At 36.1% G+C, this 23,618-nt stretch overlaps 2 protein-coding genes across 2 annotated transcripts in view; both read left to right on the top strand.

Moving 5' to 3' along the window:
- Window positions 1-23,618, top strand: part of bbg (PDZ domain-containing protein big bang) — a 627,951-nt gene that overhangs the window by 55,600 nt on the left and 548,733 nt on the right. The window lies entirely within an intron of this gene.
- Window positions 960-5,492, top strand: LOC142234377 (trypsin-1). Its single transcript, XM_075305503.1, has 4 exons — window positions 960-1,156; window positions 1,233-1,455; window positions 4,586-5,151; window positions 5,218-5,492. Exons 1-4 carry the CDS (start codon window positions 1,091-1,093, stop codon window positions 5,392-5,394), a joined length of 1,032 nt encoding a protein of 343 aa, XP_075161618.1. The 5' UTR covers window positions 960-1,090; the 3' UTR covers window positions 5,395-5,492.

Here is a 23,618-nt window from a genome sequence, read left to right as displayed (position 1 = left end):
TAGCCAGTATGTTACAATATGTGCTTCGATTAAGGCGATCTTCATATTTTTTTACTTCATTACGTAGTATTTCGCTTTGGTTTTGCATCAAGTTTGTTTCCTAAGTCTTTCGTTTTTTAATCCATATACTTTTCATTTCAATTCCCTTTCAATATGCTTGAGTCAAACAGAGCGAGAGAGAGAGAGAGAGAGTGAGAGATAGGGAGGGAGAGACAGAGTTAAGCATATGTCTCCTTTTATCTATGATTTAGGTCAATTCCATTAAAAAATGAAAGGTTCTTGTTATCTCCATGTCATTTTAAAATATTTAATAAACCATTTATAACCAAATAAATTATGCAAAATGTCAGAAATCGACATTTGAAAGCAAAACGAATAAAAACAAAAAATAGAGACCATATGAATTACAACAATAAAACAATTTCAAATAAACTAGGAAATCTTCCCACTATAGCAATGAATGAAGAACAGCGCCCTAGAGATTGTGTAGAAAAAGTTAACCATAAACAAGATAAAACAAACCACAACACCACTTAACACTAGTCGCCAGATGAAAGAATATTAAAATCAAACAAACAAAAAAGAAGTTGTTAAAATTTTTTATAAAAAACGTAAAATGTACAATTTAATTGCCGGCAGCATTTTTTCCTAAATGGATGATTAAAGAATTGTTTCGGCACTGTTACAGTCTTCACAAACCAATTTGGGATTTTTTTCTGCTAAGGAAGGGAATCTCTTAAAGAGGCGAAATCATGCGTGGATACTGATCCAACTGTGTTGGCAGGCAAGTTATTCATCATGTAGCCGTAGATTTAGGGGTGTTAAGGGAGATCTATATTCTTGTGCTTGGCTCTTGAGAGCTTTGAGAGTCTTAATTTTTTGTTTCTTGATATCGAAAACGACATCTTCTACAAAACGATATAAGAAACCTTAACGCAAAACTTTCTTTGGCAGTATTAACGTCGCGATTAAGCGGGCAGCATTGACAAAATTTACATTAAAAAAAGGTGAAACGTATCGGAAGATAAAATTAAGAAAAAAACTTAAGAATTTTTGCTTGAATCGAAATTAAAAGAAAAAAGAAAAGACCATGAATTTATTTTTTCTATTTTTGTGTATATGGCAACTACTCCTTTTAAATATAACTACGGCTAAGGTAAAGTGATTTACTCAAAATATAAACAAGTGCCTCAGATATTGGGATAATACAGTGATTTTGTGTTTTTTTGTAGTTCCAAGGCTATGACTATCCTGTACCGACAAGAGTTTTACTTGAAAATTCTACAAATCTATCTGGACCACCTCCAGGAGTTCAGGGAGATTTTATTGATGACTTGGTGACCGAACATAAACAACAGATCTTAAGTTCCATTTTGGGTGAAGGAGTGGTGGTCCCAACATCTCCATTTGCAGGTGATAGCAAGGCATTTGCTGTAAATAAATGTGCCAGCTGTAGTAAGTACTTCCTGAGGATTTTTTATAGGAATAAAGGAAATCATATTTTCATCATAGTAAAGAGAAAGATAGGTAGTGTTTTTTGATTAAACATCAAAACACATCCAGAGAATACTTTAGGTTCGTAATTTAAATCGTCTAATTTGGCCGGAGTTTTACAATTTAAAATCAAATCAGGATGATACGATAAGTTCGATAAGCTAAGGCTTGTGAGACGGTGCATTATTACCGCGAAAGAGGACTTTTGTCTTCACCAAGTAAGGTATTTTGTCATAGAACAAGAGAAGTGATCGGTTCACCCTTTTCCAGGATCACAACTTGCGAATTCCAAAAAACGACAGACGCCTCACAGTCTTTAGCTGTTTTTGCCAGCAGTTTTCTCTGTTGCTTTACACTCTTTCGACTGTTTCTAGCTCTCCGCTGTGTATCTTTGATTTCTCAGACGATAAAATTTATTTATAAAAAGAAAATCTCGACATTTCCAAGTTTTGAAAAGCCGGAAAGTGGACCAATCGACTTTACCACATTTTTAATGGTCATTAGACTACAGGAAATATACGAGATTCTGCTGGAGTCTGGGTTGGAAACGGTGGACTGAGGAAATGGGTTGATTCCATTGAAAGGCTAGCGGACTTTTTGACACATCCCATGAAATTAGATTCGTTTACATTTAAAAGAATCTTCTGCCTTATAGATGGAAATGTAAATGTACACCCAGAGAAGGAATATGATCACCTCAATAATGTTTCAAGAGCAAAATGTTATTTTTGGGTGGTGACCATGTAACATGGTTTTCGCAACCATGTTATTTTCTCGGAAATCATGTATCTGATTTCGGCAAGTAGGTTATATTTGACGAGAAAATACAATTTTAGTGACAAACATGTTACATGGTCACCATACAAAAATAACATTTTGCTCTTGAAACATGTTTGAGGTGATCATATTCCTTCTCTGGGTGTAAGCAAGATCAATTTCCATAATTTGGAAATTGACCTTACGCCGTGTAAGTTATCCATGCCAAAGCTACTCATCTCATCACCCGATTATTTCCGAAAAAATCCTGTGCATTCGGCGCGAACATTGTTTTAATGCCGATGATAAAGTTCTTTATAGAATTTGTACATGACCATACATTCAATGAATTGTTTCTTCGTTTTGGCCCAACTAATATCAGACAAATTCAGTCATCTCTGTTGCTTATCGAAGGAACAGAATAATTTTAAAATCAAAACAAAAAAAAAATGAGTGACAATGAGGCTTTTGTGGGATGCTCACTTCGGAAGGTGTTCACACAGAGCTGTAAGCCTCTCTACAGGTCATACTCACAATATTTCTGCAAAAACTCCTGATCAAAAAAACAAGATAACTCGGGGCACAATCCAGTTTCTTGATATGTTCTCTAGGAAAATTCATTAATACCATAAAAATGCCATAGACAAGCGGGATATTGGCAAGCATACGTAATTTTCGATAGAAGTGTAAGCCGATATCTGCGAAAATTTCACTTGTAAGTCTGTGAGAAAGATTCAACATTCATAACCAATATAATGAAGAAAAATTTATATCGCGAAGATAGGTTTTTAATGATTAGGTATAGGTTAGGTTGCAGCCCGATATTTCAGTTTCACTTAGACTATTCAGCTGATTATGATACCACGGTGGTGAACTTTTTTTCTTATAACTGAGTGCTGTTTACCTCAATAACAAAGGACTTCCTTTTTATGGCAGATTCCTAACGATATTTCACATTGCGGTGAAACCTCTTTAGAGACGCTTTGAAACACTCAGAAATGACACCAGTATTACTGAGAGGTGATAACCCACCGCTGAAAAACTTTTGGGAGTTTAGTCGTAACTGGGTTTGAACTAAACATTGCACCACGATGGTTCCCTTCTAAAAATTTATGACGTCCGCAAAAATTTCGCTAGTAAATCGATAAGAAATTGTAATATATATTTTTGCGTATTTCAATGAAAATATTATTCGGTCGGTAACAGTGTCCAAACGAAAAATTTTCCTCCAAAGACGATGACATATATTTGTTTGGAAGTAATCTAAAAGTTTTATCATATTTGTCCAAAGTTGGCGCTAGGTGGTGGTTCAAACCGCGAACGCGCCTTATGCCTTGTAAATCGATAAAGCTGGTTTATCATGTGTAGTCGTGTTCTAACAGAATATTTATTCAAAATTTGGGAATAATGCGCCGTTCATACATACGGAATGTCTGCATTTGTAAAGAATCTTAAAGTGTGGCCAAACGCCGAGAATTGTCGGCAACAAGTAAAAATATCAATAAATGTGTTATCGATCACATTATGTCTTCGAACATAATTTATAATGAGGTCAATAGCTTTTTGTATTAGATATGTTCAATAAAATAAATACATAAATAAATAAATATCTAGTATATGTCTTGAATAGTTCAATACGAGAACTTTCTTTACAAAATTTTACGATTTTAACTTACTTTTGTGCAATAATTTATTGCATACGGCATGCATGATAATAGTTTTAATGTAGGACAAAGAAGTATTTGTCCATCCATATTGCTTCCGATTGGCAGTTGCGTATGTTAATAGGGATTGTATCGCACTTTAGTGGGACATCGCCCACAAGAAACATGCATGATGGAAGCAACTGTGTAAGCTAATGCCATGATAGTTTCCCTTACACTATAGCATTCGGGGATGCAATATTTTCTGCTGGGGCAGTCAGAATAAAAGTGTAGGCAATAAAAACCAAAATTTGCAATTGAAGATTAAGTTCTGAATACACCTAGGAAGTCGATATGTAATCATGCTCTAACACAATATTTGTGTAGATAGTTAAGCTGTATGTTAAGCTACGAATGCGTCTCCTAAAACTCTTTAGTAGGTGGATAAAACATCTCTAACTTTTATCTATTTTTGGATAAACATGTAAGTGGTCGTTAATATTGTAGTGCAGATATATTTGTTTTGACAGTTGTAAACAGATTTGACATTGCCGACCAAAATTCAATATCATAGCTGTGTTTCATCACTTTCGAATAGGTCTATTTCTGTGTCGAAAACAAGATTTCCTTAAAATTGTCCACATTATAAACACAATGTAAGATTTTTTCCTTCCATTCTCCAATCCATCTAGACTGTGGTATACCCAATGTAAATCGCATTGTGGGTGGCACTAAAGTGCGTACCAATAAATATCCATGGATTGCCCAAATGTTACGTGGTTCCTTTCAATTTTGTGGTGCCACACTAATCAATGATCGTTATGCCCTAACGGCAGCCCACTGTACCCATGGCATGGATATGAAAGGCATCACAATACGCCTGCTGCAATTGGATAAAAATGCTGCCTCCGAGGGTATTGTACGTCGTGTTGTTGCTGTGAATATGCATCGTCAATATAGTACAACAACATTGCAAAATGATATAGCCCTATTGAAATTAGATCAACCAGTTCCATTAAAAGATCCTATTAGACCTGTGTGTTTGCCTGTTGGAGCAAATCATAATTTCGATTTTAAGTCAGCTATCGTGGCAGGTTGGGGTTTAACTTCGGATGGTGGCTCATCTTCAAGTTATTTGCGTGAAGTTGTTGTGCCCGTAATCACAAATGCCCAATGTAAGGCTACATCGTATAAATCCATGATTGTGGATACCATGTTATGTGCTGGTTATCTAGAGGGTGGCAAAGATGCTTGTCAGGTTTGTACATCGATGGGATGGCATAAACGAAGTAATGTTGGTATTTTTGCTTTACTATATTTCCAGGGAGATAGTGGTGGTCCTTTGATTGTGCGTGAGAGTAATATCTTTCGTTTGGCTGGTGTAGTATCCTTTGGTTATGGATGTGCCAGTCCCGATGCTCCTGGAGTTTATACTCGTGTCAGTAAATTTCTAGATTGGATTGCAGCCAATACTCGTGATGCCTGTTATTGTACAAGATGAAGAGAGCGAAGGGGGAGAGCAACTTTGTTTGTGAAAATATTATTTAGTTTCTTTTTGTTCATTACAAAATTTAAATATAATAAATATAGTTCATTGTATGACCTCCAGCTGACTTTTTATTTGGTCTGGTCGACGTTTATTTTTTATTTTTTTTGAAGTACAGTGAAAAATCTAAACTTTTAAATCTAAACGATTTACTTGAAATTTACAAATGACGTGATGGGAGGCTGTGAGATAGGGTACCTCATATTTTTATATATGGTGGGGAGGAGGACAAAAATCCGTTACTTTTTTCGATATTTGGTTGGTTAAGGATACTTCCCCTTACCCGCCTTTTTAATGTACAACTGTAACGACGGCTTTTCCCACTACTGGCTGAGGTAAGACTCTCGGGCCGGGGTACGTCTCAGAAAATACTTATTTATGGTACAGAGGTAAGAAGAAGACTAAGTTTTCTGTTTTCAGTGTAGTTAGCTTTATTGTGCAGTTTAGACAAATTGGGCTTAATAGTATTTTTGGTATGGTAGAGGCAGTGAGGATGTGTATGTGGTGTGCCACGATACCCGTCGGTCCTCGGTGTTGGTTAGGCGGCTGACGGAATGCTGGCTGAGAGGGTTTGGCTGGGAAACGGCTGTTGCTTGGAGGACTACGTGGTTGGCGGCGTTGCGGAGTGTGAGTAGATGAGGTACAACAGGCTAGAGTGATCACGCACACCTCTAGTCGGGGACTGGGCAGGAATGTAGGTAGGTAGGGGCACACGGACTGGATTCGTTACACACCTCTTGCTGTGGAAAAGGAAAGGATGAAGGGAAAGGGAGAACACGTGGCTAGAGTGGTCGCACACCTCTAGCTATGGTATAGGGAAAGGATGACATGGCAGGGCGAACACGTGGCTAGAGTGGTCGTACACCTCTAGCTATAGGATAGGGAAGGAGGAAAAGTAGGAACACGTGGCTAGAGTGGTCGCACACCTCTAGTTGTGGGATAGTAAAGGAGAAGGAAGAAGTAGGAACACGTGGCTAGAGTGGTCGCACACCTCTAGTTGTGGGATAGAAAAGGAGGAGGGAGAAGTAGGAACACGTGACTAGGAGGAAAGGTTGGGGCACGTGGGTAGAGTGGTCGCACACCTCTAGCTGTGCAGTAGAGAAAGGAGGAAAGGTAGCTGAATTATTACTACCTTCACTCTATGAATTAGCCTACAAATTCCGAATATCTACTGCAGTGCTTACTTACCTCGTTGATGTTACCTCTCCTTCGCTGCTGTTGATTGACTCCCTCGAGCTCACATACTGCCTGCCTTTTATACCCTTCATCCGTGCGTAATAGGTAATGGTCACCTGTTATGTTGTTGGTTTCTAACGGCAACTTGTTTACATTAATTACTTACTCTAAGATATTAACTTAAAATCTAATAATTCATCGTTTTTTTTCAATTAAAAATAAAATAACTTTAATTCAATAATTATATAATAGAACAGAACAATTAAATTCAAATTGTCATATAAAAACAAAATAAATCAAATTCAGATAAAATAAAAGAAAGAAAAAAAGAAACAGGATGTGGTGACTTTCGGCGTCACACTGCCTCCTCCCAATGGATCGTCTTCATTTAGGTGCTGCCAGGGTGACGATGATCTGGCCACGACGTCCAATCGTAATCCGGTAGCATTGGTTGTTTACCACGGCCAAACGTTTGTGCTGCGTGTGGGGTACATGTTTCCTTATGGCGTCCCGAATGTGCGGCTTTAATGCCCTACGGGTGTCTTCGTCGAGATCCAATCTGGATTCAAATGACACCTCGGGCTCTTCGTTGGGTGGTGGCGGAATGATGACCACACTTTGGATCTCGATTGTCGAGCGTGCCCGTCTGGTGGCCTCTAGTCGAGCATTCGTCCTCGACGGCGTTGTCTGGGCATGGGCTGGTATTCGCGGGGTGTAAGGGGCAAATCGACGTAGCCAAATTGTTCTTTATAGTCCAATAATTCATTGTAGTCCAACAGTTCGTCTATCGAGAATAAACTGTCGCTACTCTGATGAACCAACGTCACTGGGGATAGATGGTGCATAGATGCTTCGGTGTGAGGTGCCGTGGCGTAAGAACGGCTGTTGTCTGTGACCCTGCCAGTCGATTTTGCCGTCGGGGCTGCTGGTGGGTCAGGAAACCGCTGTGGAGCTCGGGATGGCGGAGCAACCGCGGTCTCGTCGTCCGATGATATATAAATAACCCCATCGGCTTCGGTACCCAGCTTGTGTGGCGCGTCGGGCGGGCGTGACGATGTGGTCCTTTTGTGGGCAAAGCCTGGGTCAAGTCGAGGACCACGCTGCAAGGCTCTTCTAACAACGTGCTCCTACCTTTCCTCCTTTCTCTACTCCACAGCTAGAGGTGTGCGACTACTCTATCCGCGTGCTCCAACCTTTCCTCCTAGTAACGTGTTACTACTTCTCCTTTCCTATCCCACAGCTAGAGATGTGCGATCACTCTAGCGATGTTTTCCTACTTCTCCTCCTTCCCTATCCTAAGCTAGAGGTGTGCGACCACTCTAGCCACGCGCTCCTATATTTCCTCTATCCTCCCCCCATAGCTAGAAGTGTGCGATCACTCTAGCCACGTGTTTCCCCTACCCTTTCATCCTTTCCCTATACCATAGCTAGAGGTGTGCGACCACTCTAGCCACGTGCTCTCCCTTTCCCTTCATCCTTTCCTTTTCCACAGCAAGAGGTGTGTAACCAATCCAGTCCGTGGGCCCCTACCTACCTACATTCCTGCCCAGTCCCCTACTAGAGGTGTGCGTGCTCACTCGAGCCCGTTGTACATCATCTACTCACACTCCGCAACGCCGCCAACCACGTGGTCCTCCAACCAACAGCCGTTTCCCAGCCACACCCTCTCAGCCAGCATTTCGTGAGCCGCCTACCCAACACCGAGGACCGACGGGACTCGACGCACGCCACCTACACATCCTCACTGCCTGTACCATACCAAAAATAGTATTAAGCCCCATTTCTTTGAACTACACAATAAAGCTAACTCCACTAAAACAGAAAACCTCTGTCCCATAAATAAGTATTTTCTGTGACGTACCCCGGCCCGAGAGTTTTACCCCAGCCAGTATTGGGAAAACCCGTCGTTACTCAACAGAAAACCTACACTTCCGATTAACTTGAAATTTACAGGAGGAGGTTATGAAATTTACATAGGCTACCTAATTTTTTTATATTTGGCCGGGGAGGGACCTTCCCATTGCCTGATATTTTGAAAATTGGAGAAAAATTGTCTGATTTTTGAAATTTTCAAGGAAGATTGAGGGTCGTCCTCAGACAAAACATCCCTAACTTTTGTCATAATTGGTCGGGGTGGGGGACCTCCTTCTTGCACGACATTTTGAAATTTGAAAAAGATTTCCCGATTATCTTGAAATTTTTAGGGAAGGTTGAAGGTGGTCTCCAGACAAAACAATCCCTTCTTTATTTTTCCCTCCCTATGGAATTGTGAAAAATCTAAATTTCTTCCATATAGTTTGAATTTATAGACATTTTGAAAAGTGTTATTATGCTCAAATTTTGAAGAATTTTTAAATATTTTTTCTCTGCTTTATTTGAAGAATAAATTAAATAAAACATAAAGTGGTTTCAAACAATTAAACTAGGATACTTAATTTTTCCGTTATGTTGAAGGCTTTTCAGCTTTTTGTTAAGTTAAAAACAGGCAACATTGATAGAGCTTCATTAGGGCTGTTTTCTTTTAGCACTGGATGCAACGTTTGTATGGACTATCCAGAACATCGTTGCACTGGTGTTCTATCCAGAACAACTCACCAGTGCAAGTCGCGCCGATGTTGCCAGATTGTATTTTGATAAAGTGACGCTTCTTTAGCAATTTATTGTGACTAATTTATCGAATAACATGAATTCAAAGTGGTACAGTGTCATAAATAATCGCAGCAGTAAATATTTATTACTATTTGAGCATTTCATACATTAAAAATGCAAGATTTCACTTCTTTTCTGTGATTGTTTTTAAACAGCTGATGACAGTGTTGCATATTTTTTGAGATGTCCTGGATAAACGAGTACTCTGTTTTATTTTAGTCCTTCACGGCTTAGGGTATCCAGTGCTAAAAGAAAACAGCCCTATTTTCCGGTATATGTTCGGGAATGGCATCTTCGTGGTGTACTCCCATATTTTCTACGAGTATTGGGTTAAGTTAGGTATAGTGGCAACCCTATAACTACTCAGTCTATTGTCTTATCACTGAGTGCTGACCAGAGATGGTGCGAGTAGCGATTTTCTTGGTTTTCTACTGTCAGAAAGTTGTAAACATCGAAAACGTCATATAAAAAACGTAGTAAATGTCAAAAATACTTAAAAGCCTACTTAGATTTGAGTTACAACTATTTTTTAATAACCCATGGCTTGAAGAAGCTATATTGAAGAATTTAAGAATTTTTCATATAATAATGTGAATTTTTATTCAAAAGTAATTTGCAATTTTCCAGAGAAAAAGGCATTTGAAAACTTCTGAATGCAACGTGTTTTCAAATTGTTGAAACTGTGGAAAAAGTCGTGGCTAAAGTCGGATTTACGTGTCGGCATACAAAATACTAACGACGTCGATTTAGATGTATATATAGCCCCGATTGTCATATGGTTATGTGTAATCAAACTGGCAATAGTACGCCTATGAAATTTGTCGCAAAGATTGGTTCAATATAGTCGACTCTGGTATTAGCATTTTCTATTAGGAAAAGGCATTCGTAAATACAAAATTAAAAAAAATGTATGGAATAAATTGTTCTAAAAAAACGTATATGAAACTACTTAGAGAAGCTTTGAAACAGTAAAAAATGGCACCCGCATTATTGAGAGGGGATAACTTTTTGGTGTTTGGTCGAAACTGCGTTTGAATCCACAACCCTGTGTATCCAAGGCGGGCATGCTAGCTATTGCAGCACAGTGGCACCCAGCAAATATTAACAAACCATCTTTAAATCATTTAACATCGGCATCGTATGTCTGTATATAGGCATCCCTCAAAAAGCGGAAAAGGACATCATGTATGGATTCCATGGGTAGAAAGGAGTACTTCACCTTTTCCGCCTGTAAGGGGACTTCCCCTGGTCCTATTTAAATGTGTTCTCTGATTTATTTTTTGGTTTGATAGCATCACGAGCGGTCCGTATTAATAATGTTGCATTTCTTTTATTGTTGGCCATGATGATCAATAAATTTTCATTGAAGGTGAACTGAATAACGCACTGTCGAAACCATTTTAAAATTTCCGAATTCATCTATATATATAAAATTCAATCTATGTTTGTTTATTTGTTTGTTTGTTTGTTTGTTTGTATGTACCGAGTTGGCTCCGAAACGGCTGAACCGATTTACTTGAAACTTTCAGAGATCGTAGGGGCGTTCATGTGGTGAAAATAGGGTACCTCATTTTTTGACACCTGGTCGCGGAGGGGGACCTCCCTTTTGTCGGACTTTTTGAAAATTGGACCAAAGTTGACCGATTTGGTTGAAATTTTCGTTGAAGATTGGGGTTGGCATCTAGACAAATATCCGCTACTTTTTATTTCGATATTTGGTGGCGGAGGGGGGCCTCTCCTTTGTTCCACTTTTTTTAAAGTACAGTGAAAAAACTAAAATTCTCTAAATTATCTGAGATTTACAGAGAACATGTGGTGAGGTTATGGAATTAATATGGGGTACCCGATGATTTCATATGTGGATGGGGAGGGGGACCTCCCCCTTGCCCTACTTTTTGAAACTTGGAACAAAATTATGCGATTTGCTTGAAATTTTCATTGAATGTTGGTGTTGGCATGTTGACAAAAATCCGCTACATTATTTTTCGATATTTGGTCGGGGAGGGGGACCACCCCTTTGCCCAAAATTTTTTTTTTGAAAGTTCAAACAAAACTAAACTCCGCCGACTGAAATTTTACAGAAAAAATGGGTTACGAAATTTATATCAGGTTCCTGATTTTTTAATAAAAATAAAAGGACATAGGGAGACATCCGCTTCTCTTAAGTACATACAGATAAACAATTAAACTTTACCGAGTTACTTGAAATTTACAGAGGACTGGGGAGAGATCGTAACCTCCGTCAACCGTAATAGTTGATACCTGATTTTGTGATATTTGGACGGAAGAGAGGCCGCCCCTTTAGGCTTATAATTTGCTTGACATTTTCTGGGACGTTTACAAAAGATACGCTAAATCACTTTTCGATATTTGGTCGGGGAGGAGGTCCTCCTCTAAAACTACAAAAAAAATTTAAGTTTTCTTGAAATTTACAAAGGCAGTGGGGGAAGGTTATGAACGAAGAGGCAACCTTCCTTGCCCCACACTTGAAGGAAAGTTTCAAGAATTTTCAGGGAAGGTTAGGGGTGTCGATATTGTATCGGGGAAAGTGACGTCCCTTTAAAACAATAGAGCAAAATTTAAACATCTCCGATCTACTTGAAATTTACAGGGACGTGGCAGGAGGTGATTAAATTTATATTAAAATTTTTATGATTTTTCAATATCTGATTGGGGAAGGCGAAAATTGAAATAAACTTTATCGATTTACTTCGATAGAATTTATAGGGACCATTGAGTAGTTGCGAAATTAATATAGGGTACGTGATAGTCCGATATCAGGTGGGAGTGGAGCGAAGGTGGTTTCCCTTTAGTCCGTTTTTTTTCTTAAATTGAAAGTAGAGGGTTGTCCGTAAATGGGAACTCGATACATAATTTTATTATTTTTGCACAAGCTTCTGCCAGACTTCTTTTTAGTAAAGAACTTAAATTTACATGAAATTGGGAGCCAACGTAGAGGATGCATCATTTTCCAACATTTTAGCAAATGTTAATGTGGTAAAATTTTTTACTACTTTTGCTTTTTCCGATTTATTGGATGGGAAACAGTAATTCTTTGTATGTTATTATAATATAGTGCTTAATTTTCAGATATGTTGAGGAGAAGGATACCTTTCCTTGACAAACCACTTAAAAATGACAAACCATTAAACAATTCACAAGAAATATAGAAGATTGTCCAACTACTTGAATACAGAACATTATTAAAAAAAAATGGAGGAAAGGGTACACCCTCTCCCCAACATTTTTCAAGACGAACCGTTTTACATATGCAAATAGTCCGATTTTACGTAAAAGCAAGTAGTCCGATTTGTTTGAAAGAATTCAAATCTTTTCGAATTTGTTTTCAGCACGAAGCATATGGTTGACTAAGTTCACGCAAAATGTTCCTACAAATACGCTTCGGAAGGCGCAGCGAAGCGGGCCGGGTTACGCTAGTATTCTATAAAAATTTATTGCAATTTTTATCAAAATTTGATCAAATATCAGTCGGAGAAATTTGAATACGCAATACCTGTAACTCATTCATGGCTGGATCCTCTCTTAAAAGTAAGTTCTGTTCGAGTCAGCTTAACGACTAATAATGCCATGGACAATACCACTTGAAGAAAAATAAACCACAGCTGAAACTAGGGTTGCCACATGATGGTTACCGGGACTTTGCGCCGTACATTCCGGGATTTGTCGGGACATGGAAAATACAGTCACAATTTTCGAAAATAGTTGCCCATATTTTATCACTTGGCATTTCTTTTGGTAAATTCGCATAAATGCCACCTAAAGGCTGGTACTATGTTCAGTTTCAATTGAGCTTTTAATCGCACTATTTTCATAAAGTAACCGCGGAATTTTTTGCGCGAAAAGCGAACATGGTACCGTCCTTAAGACACATAAGTAGTTATTGTCTAGTTTTTGTTTTTTGTTTTATTATTATTTATTTGTTTTTGTTAGTGATGAGATTGAATGAAAGGTACAAAATCTGACAGACAAATGTGCGTTTAAAACCAAAAATATTTTTGAAAGCGATTTGACTTCAATACGTTTTCTTTTCTAGGAAATTAAAATATATGTGTTGGGTAATTGAAATTCAGGGATTTTTGGGCAAAATTTGTGAAAGATTCGAGACACGTCCTGGAGAAGAAATTTCGGGACTATCCAGGCGAATTCCGGCCATCTGGCAAGCCTATATGCCTTCCAAGATACATTCTTCTTCTTCAGAATATTTTTTTTGAAATCCGAAACTCCTCAAGAAATAAATTCCCACCAATAAATTGAAATCCGTATTCATATGAATTGCAAAGCAGAGGGATCCTTAGATTATCCTATCCTTCGTGGGTTCGATTCCTGCTTCGATCGAACACCAAAAAGTTTTCAGCGGTGAATTATCCCACTTCAGTAATGCTGGTGACATTTCTGAGTGTTTCAAAGCTTCTCTAAGTGGTTTCAATGTAATGGGGAACGTCGTTCGCACTCGGCTATAAAAATGAGGTCCCTTGTCATTGAGCTTAACATGGGATCGGGCAGCACTCAGTGATAAGAGAGAAGTTCACCTCTGTGAGCGTGATACATCGGGCTGCCACATAACCTAATCTAACATATCCTTCGAAATATTTTGTGAAGGATAGGGTTGATGCAAAATGTTCCTTAAAATGCGATATTTTATCAAATAGTTTCTCAGTCAGGAAACTTAGAAAGGGGCATCAAGCGGAACGGGTTCGGCTAGTTTTTTTTAATGCATAAAACCATACAAAAATAATAATTTTTTATTAAGATTTTTTTGTTAAATATTAAATAAAAAAGTTAATTGGCCCAATTAAAAAATATTTAATTTTTATACCCTAAACCACATAGTGGTCAGGGTATAATAAGTTTGATCGGCCAAAAAATGTGCCTACCAGAAATATTGATTTTAGACCCCATAAAATATATACCGATCTACTCAGAATCACTTCCTGAGTCGATCTAGCGCTTGGTGTCCGTCCGTCCGTCCGTCTGTCCATGTATTTGTTGTTCACAGGATTCCGGTCGCAATTATTAACCGATTTTGATGAAATTTGGTACAAGGAGTTTTTTGGACACAAGGACGAACGCTATTGAATTTGGAAGAAATCGGATCAAATTTAGATAAAGCTCCCATATATATGTATCGCCCGATTTCGACAAATGGGGTCACTTAGCGCGTTTTTGCAAACGGATCGTCACCAAATTTGGCGAAAGGTAATCTTTTCCATCGCCCTTCAAGTCTGCAAAATTTCATCCAAATCGGTTCAGATTTAGATATAGCTCTCATATATATGTATCGCCCGATTTTCCCAAATTTGGCCACAAAACCTTTATTTATCAACCGATCTTACTCAAAGTTGGCTAAATATAATCTTCTATAGCACTAACTATATGTGCAAAAAATCATCGAAATCGGTTCAGATTTAGCTATAGCTCCCATATATATGTACCGCCCGATTTTCCCAAATTTGGCCATAGAACCCTTATTTATTAACCGATCTTACTAAAAGTTGGCTAGATCCATTCCTCTATAGTACTAACTATATGTGCAAAATTTCATCGAAATCGGTTCAGATGTAGATATAGCTCCCATATATGTATCACCCGATTTTGAAAAATTCGCCCCTAACAACCTTATGTTTGACCATACAGGTCTCATTTCTTAACTGATCTTACTCAAATATTGCACAAGGTAACCTTTTGTGGTATTAATCAAACCCGCAAAATATTATGCAAATTGGTTCAGATTTAGATATAGCTTCCATATATATGCATCGCTCGATTTTCCCAAATTTGGCCATAGTACTCTTATTTATTAACTAATGTTACTCAAATTTCAAATTTTGATGTACTAGCCGATCGTACTTATACGTACTTGTAGCTCTTACATAAGAATATTGCTCGATTTTTACAAATTTGTATTTATTACCCACACTAATTTAACGATTTTCTCTTTTTTAATAATGGGCTCAATATTAGTACTAACTCCGTAGTTGCAATATCAACCACAGCCAGTGTTGCTAGAAGTAGGGGAAATTCCCTATATGTAGGGTTTTTCTAATATTTAGCGTCTTGTAGGGACGTAGGGCCACAATGTAGGATATTTTCACTCAACACAATATGTAATAATTTTTACATTTTGGTGGCTCTAGAGGAGGAAATTAGAAGCCGGCAAGGCTTGATCTTTAACAATGTGTGGTAAACTTTATTCCTGTAGAGAATTTTGTCAACATTTTATTTCTATAGAACATTTTGTCAAAATTGTATTTCTATAGAATTTTTTTCAAATTATTATTTCTATAAAAAATTTTCTCAAAATTTTATTTCTGTAGAATTTTTTCTCAAAATTTTATTTCTTAGAATTTATTGTCAAAATTTTATTTCTATAGAAAATTTTCTCACAAAAATTTTTTTATAGAAACTTTTTCCAAAATCATATTTTTATAGAGATTTAAAAAAAAAGATTACTAATTTGGGTAGAATTCTACCAACTGTGGCAACCGTGGTGGTAATACAAATTTATATTCAAAGTTATATACGTTGCATATTCATGTTTTAAGATAATAAAGAACTTAGAACCATTTTTGTTTTGTAAAATTTTTTAAATTTAACGAAAAATATAGTAGAGACAATTGTTTGGGAAAGTAGGGAACTTTTTTTGTCCTTGTAGGGTAAACCGAACATTTACCGTGGCAACATTGACTATGAGCTATAGTCAGATTAAAACAAAGCACCCATAGACATGTACCCATTAATTTTCTTAAATATGCAACTGCGGTTTATCTCCCAGACCTATATGTTACCCCACAAATGCTTATGATTACTAATTCTGTAACAGAGGTTTAGGGTATGATATAGTCGGCCCCGCCCGACTTTCTACTTTACTTACTTGTTTTATTTAATTAAAATTCAAATTTTTATTTGAAAATGCTAACATTACCAATGTTTGCTATATTTACAGGTTTATGTTTCTGTTTGCTATATATTGATCCGAGGTTTATTAAAATTCTACTTCCTGCAATATTTTCCATATGTGACGTATATTTTTAATTCCATTTTAACATCAAGTTACTTTCCTAGTGTTTGACGACATGCTAAGGTAATCCCAATTCCGAATTTCGGCCCATTTCTTTATCGACTTTTTTATCTAAGGTTTTTGAGAAAACAGTAACAAATGACAGAATATATGTCTTTTAATGATCTTTTAGTCGTCAGCCAATCTGGATTTCGCTCGGGTCATAGTTGTGTGACTGCTTTGGCTGATGTCTGCGAGGATTTGAGAAAGGAACAAGATAGTGGGAAGGTATCTATGCTCGTATTACTTGATCACTCAAAGGCATTTGACACAGTGGATCACGACCTTCTATGTCTCAAATTGAGATACCTTTTTAATTACTCTCGAAGCGCGACGCGTCTTTTAGCATCGTATCTTGCTGGAAGGATACAGACGGTTTATGCGGGAAATGGAATATCAGACCCATTCCACATGTCACGAGGTGTTCCACAGGGTTCGACGCTAGGGCCACTTCTTTTCTCGGTATATATTAATGATTTACCAGGAATTTTACTCAATAGCAAGATTCATATGTATGCTGACGATATGCAGATATATCTTGCACAGGATCTTAATTCTTACGAGATCCTGATTAGGAGGCATAATGATGATCTGGCAGCCATTCATAGGTGGGCGACTGCTAATGGTCTATTTCTTAATCCATTGAAGCCAAAGTGCTTAGTGCTACACAGGCGGGGCTTACAGATTCCTTATGAACCGGATGTCAGTATTGATGGACAACGAATAGGCATTGTTTCTTCAGCTAGGAACCTTTGCATTGTCATGAATAGTAAGTTGTCGTGGACGGATCATATTAATATTGTGGTAGGTCAGGCATATGCTAAGTTGAGATCATTATGGTTTGCACAAAGGTTGACCCCATTGAGGACTAGGATTCTGCTTGTTAAGACGTATGTCATGCCTTCTTTGTTATACGGATGCGAATTGTATGCTGGTTGTGACGCGGCAAGCAAACGTAAACTTAATGGCGTCTATAATGGTGTAGTAAGATACGTATACGGATTGAGGCGTTATGACCCTATTTCACGATATAGATCCTTGATATTTGGGGTATCATTTTATGATATGATTAATATAAGAACACTTGTATTCCTTCACAAAATAATCAACTCGGGTCAACCACGGTATTTATATGAGAAGCTTCGTTTTTATAGATCGACCAGGGGTAAAAAAATTGTTCCAATGCGGTATCGAAGCCTAGGCTCTAGTGGCATTTCTTTGTTTACACCATACGTCTCTGGAATAATCTACCTAGTAATTTGCAGCAAACTAACAACACAATGAAATTTAAAAAAATAATTTTTGTTCATTACCAGTCTTGGCAAACTTTTTAATCCAGTTGTCAATCATTTTTTTTAACTGTTTTGTTTTGTATTTTTTTACTTGATACTTTAAATTTATTTATTTAATAATTACTTTGTTATAAACACACTTTTTTTCAATTTATTAATCCTTTCAATTTAACTTTAATTTTAAACATATTTTCATTTTTATCAAAATTTTGTAATTATTTCATTATGTTTTAATATAAATTATTATTATTATGATTCATTTTTTGCTTTTTATACCCACCACCATAGAATGGTGACGGGGGTATAATAAGTTTGTCATTCCGTTTGTAACACATCGAAATATCGATTTCCGACTATATAAAGTTATATATTCTTGATCAGGGAGAAATTTTAAGACGATATAACGATGTCCGTCTGTCCGTCTGTCTGTCTGTCTGGCTGTCTGTCTGTCTGTTGTAATCACGCTACAGTCTTCAATAATGAAGCAATCGTGCTGAAATTTTGCACAAACTCGTCTTTTGTCTGCAGGCATGTCAAGTTCGAAGATGGACTATATCGGTCCAGGTTTTGACATAGTCCCCATATAAACCGACCTCCCGATTTGGGAGGGCTTATAGAAATCGTAGTTTTTATCCAATTTTCCTGAAATTTGAAATCTAGAGGTATTTTAGAACCATAAAGAGGTGTGCCAAAAATGGTGAGTATCGGTCCATGTTTTGGTACAGCCCCCATACACACAAAAAATTTTTTTTCTGGTTCAATCACGAAATTAATTGATCCAATTAATTTTTTAATTGAAATGTCTTCAATCACAGAAATGATAGTATCAAGTAAAAAATTAATTGAAGGTCAATTAAAAAATTAATTGATCCAATTAAAAAATTAAGTGATACTATTAATTTTTGTGATTGATTTTTGTTTCAATTAAAAAAATTGTTGAATTTTTAATTGAATATTTTTAAAACTCAATTAAAATTTTAATTGGAAAAATTTTCGTAAAATTTTTTTCTGTGTATAGACCGATCTCCCGATTTTATTTCTTGGGCTTATAGAAACCGCAGTTTTTATTCAATTTACCTGAAATTGGAAATCTAGAGGTACTGTAGGACCACAAATACGTGTGCCAAAAATAGTGAGTATCGGTCCATATTTTGGTATAGCCCCTATATAGACCGATATCCCGATTTTACTTCTTGGGCTTATAGAACCGCAGTTTTTATTCAATTTACCTGAAATTGGAAATCTAGAGGTATTGTAGGACCACAAATACGTGTGTGTATAGGTCCATGTTTTGGTATGAGTATCGGTCTATATTTTGATACAGCCTCCATATAGACCGATTTCCCGATTTTACTTCTTGGGCTTCTAGAATCCGAAGTTTTTATCCTATTTGCCTGAAATTGGAAATCTAGAGGTATTTTCGGGTCATAAAGAGGTGTGCCGAAAACGGTGAGTATCGGTCCATATTTTAGTATAGCCCCCATAAGAACGATCTCCCGATTTAACTCCTTGGGTTTCTAGAAACCGTAGTTTTTATCTGATTTGCCTGAAATTGTAAATATTCTGGTATTTTAGGCTCACAAAAACATGTATCGGTTTAAGTTTTTATCGCTCCATTTGGTAGTGCCTCCATATAGACCGACTTCACTTCTTGAGGGTGTAGAAGGCGCACTGATCATGAAAATTGCTTGAAACTCAATGTAAATTTCCAGATTTTACTTCTACAGATTTAAGCTTTCAAATCAAGACGTTATTTTATAATTTTCTTGCACACTTACAAGAGATGTTAATGATTCCTCTAAAACTCAAACAAAAATGATTCTTATAAATCCAGAATCTGATATAGTCCTCATAGGTAAAATCTTTACATTTATCTTCGGGAAGTGTCCTCAAGCCCTCCTGAAATTTCAAAGGAAACCCTAATATTTGGTTCATGGTGGTGGGTATTTAAGATTCGGCCCGGACGAACTTACTGTTGTATATACTTGTTAAATTTATAACGGATATTGTTGTTTTTATACCCTTCACCACTACTGTGGTACAGTTTTTTAATAAGTTTGTGCATTTGTATGTAACGCCAAGAAGGAAAAGTCTGAGACCCATCGTTTAGTATACCGATCGTCATAGAATTAAATTCTGAGTCGATGTAGCGATGTCCGTCTGTCTGTCTGTTGATGTATTTTTGTGTGCAAAGTACAGCTCGCAGTTTTAGTCCGATTGTCCTAAAATTTGGTATAGGGTCCTGTTTCGGCTCGAAGACGATCCCTATTGATTTTGGAATAAACCGGTTCAGATTTAGATATAGCTGCCATATATATTTTTCACCGATCTGGTCATAATTGGCGTGTATATCAACCGATCTTCCTCAAATTCCGTACATCCGAATATTTTATGAGTCTCGAAAAACTTGCAAAATATCAACCAAATCGGTTCAGATTTAGATATAGCTCCCATATATAGCTTTCGCCCGATTTGCACTCCTTTGCCCACAGAGGCCAATTTTTTGCTTTTTGCTTTTAGCATTATAGTTATGCGTGTCACATTTGGTGGAAATCGGTTCAGATTTAGATATAGCTCCCATATATAGCTTTCGCCCGATTTACACTCATATGACCACAGAGGCCAATTTTTTGCTCCGATTTAGTTGACATTTTGCACAGGGAGTAGAATTAGCATAGTAGCTATGCGTGCCAAATTTGGTTGAAATCGGTTCAGATTTAGATATATCTTCCATATATAGCTTTCGCCCGATTTACACTCATATGACCACAGTGGCCAATCTTTTACTCCGATATAATTGAAATTTTGCACAGAGAGTAGAATTAGCATTGTAGCTATGCGTGCCAAATTTGGTTGAAATCGGTTCAGATTTAGATATATCTTCCATATATAGCTTTCGCCCGATTTACACTCATATGACCACAGTGGCCAATCTTTTACTCCGATATAATTGAAATTTTGCACAGAGAGTAGAATTAGCATTGTAGCTATGCGTGCCAAATTTGGTTGAAATCGGTTCAGATTTAGATATAGCTTCCATATATAGTTTTCGCCCGATATGGACTTTTTTACTAACATTGTGTTCCACCCTAGTCCATTAGCCGACTTAAATTTTGAGTCTATAGATTTTGTAGAAGTCTATCAAATTCTGTCCAGATCGAGTGATATTTAAATGTATGTATTTGGGACAAACCTTTATATATAGCCCCCAACACATTTAACGGATGTGATATGGTATCGAAAATTTAGATCTACAAAGTGGTGCAGGGTATAATATAGTCGGCCCCGCCCGACTTTAGACTTTCCTCATTTGTTTTTTTTTTATTAAAATTCCTGTACTTTAATTATAAGACTTTAATCTTGTTGTACAGGATATGCTTAAATAAATAAAAAAACTAGCCCTCACATGAACCGATCACCGATTTTTTTTAAGCGTCCTGACAGAAAACCTTTGAGTTTAAATATCAATAAGTATTATTTTATTTGTTGATTTTTTTCTTTCTAAAAAATTGTCAAAAATTGTTGTGTTTTGGGTCCTCATTTGGGGACAATAGCTAGAAAAATCCTGGAAGATGTACCTCGCTCTTATGGACTTATCCTTGAAAAAATCGATGAAATTATGTAAACGATTGCTCAGGACTGTTACATAAACAGCCATGAAAATAAAAAAATATAATATTTAGTGGTACCAAACTTTCATCGTTTGGAAGAAGTGGCAAGTTTGTCACTGTAGTGGCCGAACTATTACACTGTTTAGGTTTTGAGGGTTTTGTCAACTTTTAAAGCGAAAAGGAATATTTTCCGTAAACAAATTTACCCATTACTATTTCACTATTATTGGCGATCTCTGGTAAAGTTTACCTTTGATTCATACCAGTGATATTTCCTTTGCTTTTCTTAAGAATTCCTTAAGTGGTGTGGGCAAATAAGACAAAGAAAAAATCAAGAATTCCAGCAATCGCTTTTTATGCCTTGTTCTAAAAATGAAAAAGTTAATAAGATATTTTTGTATTTATTTCTGACTTTGTTGAGTCAAAGCAAAGGTGGTGACCACCAGCAATCATTGGTCCTGAGAATAAAAATGTCCCTAAGGTAATTTAATCCCTTTTTAAAGATATTACAATGACTTAGCCTGGCTATGACGTTAACACTGCTCGTTTTATTTTGAGACAAAAACAAAATAGGAATCATTGTATGTTGCAATTTAGTCAATGTTTTAATGATCGCGCTGACAAATGCCTTCAAGGTCTTTGACAAGAGCAAAAAGGCAGTAGTTAAGCTTGCACAAATATTGATTGTTGAGTGTGAGGTATGTAAGAAGGTAAGGCATACGTGTTTGGAATACTCAGTACATGTATCTTAAGTGTAATACTACAAACGAAGCCCAGGAAAGTTGTCTTCATTAGCAAAGCAAACTCCTGATTAAAAAGAACATGCACAAGGAAATGGTAAGAAAGGAAGAGATGGTCAAGAAAATACCATATCCGGTAAAGGTAAAGAAAAATAATTATTTAAATTTTTCGTATAGATATTTTCATACACAGCGAAAAAACATGAGATATTTTTCTTTACACTTTGCTAATGTGGTTTCATTGAACTTAACATACAATTGACCATCAATCTTTAATAAAAGTTCACCACACCATGGAATGAATAATCTAAATGAGACTGAAATAAAGGGTTTCCGCTATACCGAACCTAAGATAACAGTTTAATAAACCCAACCATTAACATTTCTTCTACGTTTGTGAATTGACTTAGACACAACGATAACTTCAGACAACCTTAGGTCTTCAGAATTGTAAATGTGGAGGGTCAGAGAGGATTACTCATACTCCGATGATTGGTACATAAATTTAAGTTAGATTAGGTTGGAAAGGGAATCCTTCCTATTACGCTAAATCGGGCGACATTTACACAAGTCGAAGTCTTATATAAATTTCTAACGTTCTGTGAAAAGTCTGCACTGAAAAAAATATTGTCGTGAGGTCAAAGATTTCATGTCTTTAAAATACGAATACAAATTTTGTTTAGCATAGAAGACGCATTTCTCCAAAATAAAGTTATTTTCCTTGTCCAAAAGTCGATAAACTTTTCAATGAAGTCGTATTGTCCTTAATTAGGTGATTTGACTTAAAAATGGGTATCTTAACATGAAAGAAAAAATTTATAGGCTAAGGTCAACTTGACTTTAATAATTCAGAAAAATTTTTTAAATTTAATGAAATTGTATTTAAATTTGTTGTCTTTTTGCATCTTGACTACAAAGCAAAAAATCGTTCAAATATAGGACATATATATATATATATATATATATATATATATATATATATATATATATATATATATATATATATATATATATATATATATATATATATATATATATATATATATATATATATATATATATATATATATATATATATATATATATATATATATATATATAGGTTGGAAAGGGAATCCTTCCTATTACGCTAAATCGGGCGACATTTACACAAGTCGAAGTCTTATATAAATTTCTAACGTTCTGTGAAAAGTCTGGTAATACAATATGTAGGATTTAACTACAATATTTATGGGGAAAGCACGACGGAATTTTGTGTAAAATGTGGGTATTTTGTGCATATTTAATTGCCTAATTACAATATGGGGAAAACATCACAGAATTTTGAGTAAAATGTGGATAATTTGACGATAATAGCCTAAAATATTAATTATACTCTCAGTGCAAAATTTCAAGTAAATCGGAATGAAACTTTGGACACCTGTGGTCATAATGCAATCTGCATCAAACTAATATATATATATATATATATATATATATATATATATATATATATATATATATATATATATATATATATATATATATATATATATATATATATATATATATATATATATATATATATATATATATATATATATATATATATATGTATATATATATATATATATATATATGGGAGCTATATCAA

This window comes from Haematobia irritans, chromosome 4 (genome assembly GCF_050003625.1).
Source record: "Haematobia irritans isolate KBUSLIRL chromosome 4, ASM5000362v1, whole genome shotgun sequence".
NCBI lineage: Eukaryota > Metazoa > Arthropoda > Insecta > Diptera > Muscidae > Haematobia > Haematobia irritans.
The sequence above is the reverse complement of the archived record's forward strand: the minus strand, read 5'-3'. Positions and strand labels throughout refer to the sequence as shown.

Bases quoted from the DNA above. Each gene is read 5' to 3' on its own strand.
- LOC142234377 (XM_075305503.1), top strand. From the start codon at position 1,091: ATGAATTTATTTTTTCTATTTTTGTGTATATGGCAACTACTCCTTTTA. The intron at 1,456-4,585 runs GTAAGTACTTCC...CAATCCATCTAG, and splicing joins AAATAAATGTGCCAGCTGTA to ACTGTGGTATACCCAATGTA. The intron at 5,152-5,217 runs GTTTGTACATCG...CTATATTTCCAG, and splicing joins GTGGCAAAGATGCTTGTCAG to GGAGATAGTGGTGGTCCTTT.